The following is an 8282-nucleotide window of genomic DNA, read 5'->3' on the forward strand; positions in this document are numbered from 1 at the left end:
GCAGGAATGTTGTGTGCAAGGGCTCCTGAGCCTCCATGCTGGGCTAATCCCTTGCAGGACGCTGCCTTCCAGCTCCTCATCCTTGTTGCCCACAGCAATTCAGGAGACATGAGCCCTGCCTGGCTCAGAACTCCCTGTGCCCCGGGGCCAGCAGGCAGCTGGTGCCCAGATACCTGAAAGTGCTACCTGCAACCGGGCCAGGACTTCCACAACAGGTGGGTCCTAGAGGCCCTGCCCCTCTCGCCCTGATCTACCCCATGAAATCTTTGCCAGTGCTGGCAGAGGACAGCGGGAGAGAGGCTGATTTGCTGACAGGCCAAGGGTAAGGGGAGCTCTGCAATTGGTGTCCCCTTCCTCAGCTGGCTCCTGGGGACCCACCCTGGCAGGCACACACCCACTGACCTGGGTAGAGGGGTTATCCACCATGGCAGCAATCCTCTGAAAGACTATTCTTTAAGATCGTGTGCCTGGTCAATAATCAAGAGAACCTGAAAGATAATTTTTAGGTCATCAGGAATTTGCTGCCCCTTGGCATCTACACACAGACATCCTTACATAGGGAGTGTGAGTGCAGCTCCCTTCATGCATAAGTGAATTCAGCAAGAAAAAGGGAAAGCAAACAGGATGCAGCCACATAAAGGGAAAACAAGTCAGACATCTTTGCAGGAGGACTAGGCTGTTTCGCAGCCTGCAAGACAAAAAGTGTGTGTGATCACACCATGTACCCCTGAACTGTGCAGAATCATAGAATATCTCAAAAGCTGGATGGGACCCATAAAAAACATTGGGTCCAACTCTCTGCTCCTCACAGGACTACCAGTTTAAAAAATGTTCATAATTCAGAAAAAAATAGGCTCATTCTACAACATGGTAGTTAAATTATTTGCCTCAAGCTGATATTACTGTTCATTTTTAACTGTTGTTTTTAAAAACGTGTGGAAAATAAATTTTCAGTACTCCATTTTTTTTAGTCAGTTGTGATGCTCTCTGGTTTCACTCAGATGAGACAATGAAAGCAGCATGCCTTATGGGTCAATCACTTTCTGCTTTCCTATTCCTTTTCATTGATATGATACCTTTTGCTCCTCTGCGTGGATGTTGTGGAGCTGTCATGTCTCAGCCCTTCCAATCTCACAGTCTGGGCACAGGAAAGCAAGACAGGAGCGTCTGGAGGCCAGGTTGAGCCACATGAACAGGGAGCCCAGGCACCTACTGGGGGAGGGAGCCGAGCGCTGGGCTGGAGAGGTTTTCTTCTGGAGCAGCTCCTCTGGAACCCGCAGGATCTGCCCCTGTGTGCTCAGGGAAGGGCAGCACAGTGGTCAGCAATGGGTGACTCCACATGCTGCCTGTGACCCGCTTTCCAGGGCCACGACCCACAGCCCCCTGGCATGGCTGCAAGCTTTCCTGTTGCTCCCCGCGCCGCACTGTGATGCACCACAGGAAGGCATGGCTGCAGTGTGGCAGGGCTGGGCATGCCCATCAAAAGCCCCCCCCTGCCACTCCCAACACTGCCTGTGGCTGAGAGGCTGGGCACGGACACCTTGACCCCAGGGAAAGGGCCACTTTCTGGGGTGCCACTGTGGGGACAAGACAGGCCTGGCATCAGGTGCCCATCTCTTCCAGCTGGGCCTGGCCCCCAGGCCCTGCAGCCTTTGCCCCCCTGTGGAAGGGCAGGGGACCTGCCTTCCCACAGGGCTGGCACCCGCATCCACATCGCTGGGAAGCTGGGCCCTGGCGCTGCCCTTGCCCGAGCACCACATGGCTGCCAGGGGAGGTTTTCTCCCGCTGCTGCCCTGCACCTTCCTGCCTGGTGGTAGGTGCTGTCTGGGGACGACGGCAGCCAGCTCTGTCCCGGGTGCTGGGGAAGGGGACGTGGGGCAGAGCCAGCACTCAGGCAGCAGGGTGAGGCCCGACCCGGCTAACAGGGAACGGTGACTGGGAGGGAGGGAGGGGGCGTGGGCAGGGCCTGGACAAGCCCTGGGCCATTCCCTTCTCCTCCCAGGTGCCCCAGGCACAGCCCACCCCTCGCTCTGAGGCCTTGGTCCAGGGAACTCCAAGCCAAGGCCCTGCCTTCCTGCTCTCTCCTCCCTGCAGGCAGGGCCCCACAGTCCTGGCAGCCAAGGGGGCACGGGTCGGTGCCTCCTTGCTGCCTTCTCCATCCATTCCTCCTGCAGCAGAGGCAGCCCAGGCTTCCAAAAAGCTGGAAGCTTCCCATTGCCATGGACCCACCCAGCTCTGCAGGCTGGGTCCCACTTCTCCCTCCTGCCAGCCAGGCCTGTGGAGGAGAGCAGGGTGCCACACTGACTCAACAGCCTGCATCTACAGCAGTTGCATGAAATGAGGGCAGCTTTTGCATGACAGAAGTTGTCTTGCCAAGCTCCTGCTCTAGCCTGGGCGCAGCGTTCCCCACCCTGCAAGGCCAGCCCTAAGTCAAGGCTAGAAGGATCACCCTGTCCCCAGGTGGTGGCCTGCATCCTCTGGTGAGGGACCAGCAGCATGTGGCTGCACCAGTCACCCCTGATGTTCACATAGGGAAGCTAATGGGGAAGAGAGAGAAGGCTGGATCTGTTTGAGCAGGCACAGACGTACCCAGGACTTTTGCACTGTTCTGGGGGAGGGAAGTGGTACCTGGGCTTGAGCACGGACAAAGCATGGAGACTATTTTAATTTGTGCGTTCATGCATGTGCAGTCTTGTTTCCCTCCTCTTTACGACAACACAACCTTTTCCAAAACAGCTAGATTCCCAGAAGGAAAGTGGGCAGAGACAACCTGGCAATGCAGCCCTAAACCCCCCTCCACCTCATGACTGGACAAAACGACGCCTCCTGCTTCTTCCCTCTGCTGCACCTACAAATCAGACTCTTGTCTTCACCTTGAGTGCCAAGGGCTGCCCAGCCACTTCCCTTCCATCATCCTCTACAACCTCAGCAACTGCCCTTCTGATTCTCTGTATGTGGATGAATGCGAACTCCTTGCATGGTACCTGCAATGTCATCTTAGGCCAATATACCCACTTGAGTCTGTCCACCCCACAATCCCCGTAAGATACAGTACCTTAATGCAGACTTCTCAGCTACAAGCCACAGATCATTCTCGGCTACTGCAGCCAAAATGGAGAATAGGTACTCCCCCATGCAGAGCCAGCAGCCACAGTAGCCACTAACGGGTGAGGGCAAGGAGAGAGTAGGAGAAACTATTGTTTCCCTCCAGCTAGAGGCTGGGATACTTTTCCCAGCTCATACTTGCTGATCACCAAAACATACTGTGGAGCATCCTCATACTAAGATACCTTTTGAGATGACTGAATGGGAGGCCCAGCTATGCTGCTTTTCAGGGTTTTGGGCTCCAGCCCTTCCATTACAGGCTTAATTTCCAGCAGGACTGAAAGCAAAGCATAGCACTGTCCCTGGCTATGACCATCCATAAAGAGGCAGCACAAGGCTCTGAAGATGCTTCAAAGCACAGCCACAGCTTCTGGGAACCCTTTTAGTCCCTGCAGAGACATTTGGTGCATGTCATCAATGAGACAGCTTCCTTTATGTGCTGCATCAACTTTAGAAACAGCTTGCCTCACTCTTCCCAGGGGACACAAAAGCACGTGAAGATGAAACTGCTCTATATGAGGGAACAGTGGCTCCCTCCTCCCTATGACCTTTGGATAGGATGCTCGGGGCACCGAAGAGAAAGCTTGTTCTTCATCCCAAAGATTAGCAATGCCTCCAACTTGACTCCTTACCTAGCAGCCCAGTCCAGTCCCAGGTGGAGCCAGGTTTTCAACTGGTACAGCCCCTCTGCTTTAGGGTGAGACTCTGCATCCCCACAGGTGATCCCATGACAGTGCAGAGTGACCATTTTTGCTGGGGCACATACAGAACAAGAAAGGTCCAATTCTGTCCTGAGAACACTGACTCCTGAAGGCAGCAGCCTGAAAGGTAGCCAAGCACCTACTCATGAATGGGGGTGATGGCACATGCCCTTCCAATGTTTCCACCACAGCTGGAAGGCAGGATGAGACCAGGGATGTTAGGTGCAATTCCAAGCAAGTCCTGGCAGTGGCAATACTTGAGCAGACTGGCATCAGCACACACAAATTCCTTTAGTTTCAACTCCAGCTCCAGGAAAAAATGATTATATCTTTACAAATATTTAGCCTTAGCTGAGCTCAGCAAGGAGACATTGTCTGCTCAGTGCTGAGATGCTGGGAAGCATAGCCTGGGATTCTGCTCACTGTCTGTCACTATTCTGTGGACAATGCAGAAATAGCTGCTCAGACTGAGACAGACTAGAGGCAGCCATAAAAAAAAAAACTTTCTTCATTGCTGTCTTAGTCTGTGGTTCTGCTCTGTCATTAGCCTGCTGCAGTGCTGTTGTTGAAAGCTGCCTAGCAAGTGCCTTCTCCATCTTAGTTGAGGCAACTCTAATTCCTTTTTGAAGAGCATGTAGAAGCTCATCAAGCAGAGGTCCATGGATCAGCGTCTTCTGTGGCTCCAGAACTAGCAGCATCCAGGCAGCAACAACTCAACTGCTAGACCCATCAAAAGCAGGCAGCCAGTGGATCTAAGCAGCAGACCTCTATACCCTGAAGACATAAGCAGAGATTCCCTGAGCAAAAGGGAAAAAGACAGGTGCCACCAGGGAAGGTTTTACTCCTGAGAACTATAGCTTCTCCTAAAAAAAAAAAAAAAAAAGACACTAAAAACCCAGCCCAGGAAAAGGCAGACAGTCTGAATATTTCATTCTGCTCCAGCTGCACAACAGCATTCATCAGTACATGTACCAATCAAAAGCCCTTGCGGTACTACAGAGCAGCCCAAACTTCACACACACGTCGTGCTGCCAAGCACTTGCCAAAGATTGTGTCCCACCGCACAAAGCATCTGCAAAGGGAGGGTGGGCTGCCAGTAGCTACCCCAGTACCAACCTCACAGGGCTGCAAAAGCAGAGCCCTTAGGGCCTTGTAAATTTTCTTCTGTGCTCAGAGGTTTAATGGGGAAAAGAGATAGACTGTTAAGTCTTTTAACTGGTGGACTCGTGTTTCATCTTTCAAATCACAGGGTAACAGGCCAGGGCTCTGGGCCAGCCTCTCCCATTGAATCCCACCTACCTTGCTGTTACCCTGTTCTTCTGTAACAGTGACCTATGCAGTGTGCTGTAGCAGCTACCACTGCCACCCAGCAGTTGTCACGACACAGCCACTGTGCATCAGAGCTGGAATCAGGACAGGTATTCCATTTTGCACACTCCCGCCCTCCAGAGCTCCAGACTATTTTCATCAGAAGAAAACACACACTCGGTTGCATGTTATATTCCTATCAGCGGGAAGCTGAGTTGGAGAGGATGTGGCAACTGACTGGACTGCACACACTAGTGTGAATTAAAAAAAGGAGCGTCCTCCACACATAGGGAGGATTAAAGAAAAGCACAGACAGCTCCAGAGAGATTATTAACTATAAAAATACTCTTGTCCGAGAAGCTGTTAATGGTAAGCGGTTCCACACATGCACAATCACTTTCTAAGCAGAGAACAGTCTGGAACAGAGCAAGGGTTAGTAAATGTGTACCTAGGGTCATGACCGCAGCTAGTCATAAGGCTAATTCACTGGAATCATTAACGAGTCTGCTATTGCATCAGCCCATGCAGGCCTCTCTACCTTCCAACTTTCATTACTTACTAACAAACACATTCATCAGCCACAGCCTGATACTCATTTGCCTGCAACCTCTAATATTAGCACGTGTTAGACCAAGCACAGCACCAAGTGTCAAGTCCTCAGAGGAGGAGGCTGCAGCAGTAACAAGGCTGGCACTAACCCACTCGGGATCCCAGGGATCTCACAAAGGGACAGAAAGGGAGGTCGCAGACAAGGTAGGTACCACACATGCGCAGACCAGAGGTCTATGCAGGAGAAACAAAGAACTCCCAGAAAAACCCCAAAACAACAACAAAAAAATCAAAGCAACATAGCCATCTGTAGTGTCCATCCTTGGAGCTATTCAAAAGTCATCTGGACATGGTCCTGGGAGGTTTTTGGGTAGCCCTGCATGAGCAAGGGCATTGGACCAGATAGACCCCAGAGGTCTCCTACCAACCTCAATCATTCTGTGATCTCTTCCTTTTGAGCACAGCGCTCTGGATAGCACTTGACAACCATACTGTCAAGATAGGCTCCAATGGACCTGACGTTTTGTAGGGACCTTGTGCAGTCTTCACCTCAGCACGCATGTAGGCTCCTGGGTAAGGCACTCCAGTGAGGAAAGCCACCAGAAACAAAGGCTGTGCAGGGCTAAGCCGGAGCCAAGTAGGAGACAGGTGATGCTTCCTCATCACTTGACAGCCAGGTCCATGAGCCAGCCCAACCCAGTCTCAGTACCTACAGCCTCTTACAAACATGACTGTCAAGGGAAGTTTGGAAAAGTACTTCAGATAGTGCTCGAGTGTCAGGCAGCATTGGGCTGAGGCTACACAAACCAGGGACAGTCTTCAAAGAGCTGCCCAGCTCCACCCTCAGAGACTGGTAAGGCAAACAGTAATCCAGCATATGTAACTAAGAACAGCCACTCACTTGTAAGAGAGCACGTAAGCTTTGGTACTCTTTCATTCCCAGCACTGACAGCCGACAGGAGCATGGCAGGTCTGAGGATCTTTATTTCACAGTTATCAATAGTTAGAGGGACGAGTTACATACTGTAGCATCCATAGGTAGGCAGCAAATCGTAGTAACAATGTGGTACTCACTTTGGGTTTAATGACAGGATGTGAGACTGCACAGCTGTGGTCAAGGTACTGAGGCAGCTCCAAAGACTGGCAGTGAAAACAAGACACTAAACCTGGAAAAAACCAATTGGCCCAACTAGGGCTTAGGAAAAAAAAATTATCACATTGATGCCAGGGAAAAATGAGTTCAAACAGCAGCAAAAATATCCCCAAAGGGGAATCAATAACATGGGCATGGACAGAACAGATAGGAGAGGGAGAAGCTTAGGGCTGGTCATAACCACAGCTGGCCCTGATCACAGCAACATATTTCACTACAATGAGCAGCATGCCCTACACCTTCTGTGGTGTTAAATTCGTCTTCATCCCTTCCCAGCCTGCTCACAGTCCAGCAGTTAGTTACAGCACTGTGTGCAAATACAGTTAGTGAGAGTGGTCCACAGCTCCCCATCCCTTGTAATGGACTAGTGTACTTCATCAGGGGCTTGGAAACTGTAAACCACACAACACACATGAGAACAAAGACAGGTGGGAGCTCTCACCAACCACAAAGCATTGTTTGGTGCCCTGCTTATGCAGCAGGCCCAGACAAGGCTAATAAAGTTGTGTCTAGATACACTGACCCTACCCTACAGGAGGGCCACATGGTAGTGAACCAGAGCACTCCTCAGGCTGACTTGGACTCAGCTGATGTGTTGAAAACAAACAGGGAGACACTGGAAGTACTGTAAGGACTTGGACACTCCACAGAGAATTAATATGGCCTGTAGTTCCAGTAACTGGAGAAAACAGAGATCTGGAAAACAAGAAGAAAAGCAGGTAAGTTCCTATATCCCTTGGGCCATAGAAGAAAGAGCATATAACATGTGCATGAAGATTGAGCTTTACAGCATTACACACTCCAGCACTACACTGCAGAAGGGCAGATTTGCTGCTATTGTCACTGAAGAGGCCTGGAACACAAAGTTACTTGCACAAGGTGGTAGCCAGGTCAGCTGCAGAGCTGGAATTGAACATTGGTCTACTGGAATCTAATTTGCTGAGGTCTCCGTGCCTCCTCTCTGGCACCCTGGCATTTCCTCACATCCAGCTCATGACTAAGAACACAAAAGCGTCTACCAGCTCCTCTCCATCTAGTCACTAGTTCAGCAAACACATCTGCCACACTACTACGCTTATCCCAGACGGCTGTCTGCTAGGCAGTGCCAGCCAGCTCTCTAGCTTCAGAGCACTGACTCATCGCTTGTTTTCAGTTTATGCATAAGTTGTATAGAACATCATCACATCAGATTTTTAGGAGATCTGAGGTCCTCTCAAAACCCAGAGTTAAAAAGAAAGCTCCTTCTCTAAGGCCAGTACCTTGTCCTTCAGTTGCTGGCAAAGCTGCAGTGAAACTGTGAAGAAGACAAGGGCATCATTTAACCATGGTACAACACATTCCACTTTATGGACATGGCTGACTTCATACCGCTGGTTACCAAACTCACTGGAGTGAGGGGGGAAAAAAAAAAAAAAAAAAAAAAAAAAAAAAAAAAAAAAACACAACACCAAAAAAAACACAACAAA

At 50.6% G+C, this 8282-nt stretch overlaps 1 protein-coding gene across 1 annotated transcript in view; it reads right to left on the bottom strand.

The window, feature by feature from the left end:
* Window positions 1-2494: 2494 nt before the first annotated feature.
* Window positions 2495-8282, bottom strand: part of ROGDI (rogdi atypical leucine zipper) — a gene marked incomplete at its 5' end in the record, with an annotated part of 17561 nt that continues 11773 nt past the window's right edge. Inside the window, 3 exons of the mRNA XM_035889343.1 lie at window positions 2495-4669; window positions 6738-7512; window positions 8076-8202. Coding sequence (XP_035745236.1) covers window positions 7471-7512; window positions 8076-8202 — 169 coding nt within the window. The remainder of the gene's footprint in view (window positions 4670-6737; window positions 7513-8075; window positions 8203-8282) is intronic.

Source organism: Egretta garzetta, unplaced genomic scaffold (assembly GCF_000687185.1).
Source record: "Egretta garzetta isolate BGI_Z169 unplaced genomic scaffold, ASM68718v1 scaffold452, whole genome shotgun sequence".
Classification (NCBI taxonomy): Eukaryota; Metazoa; Chordata; class Aves; order Pelecaniformes; family Ardeidae; genus Egretta; species Egretta garzetta.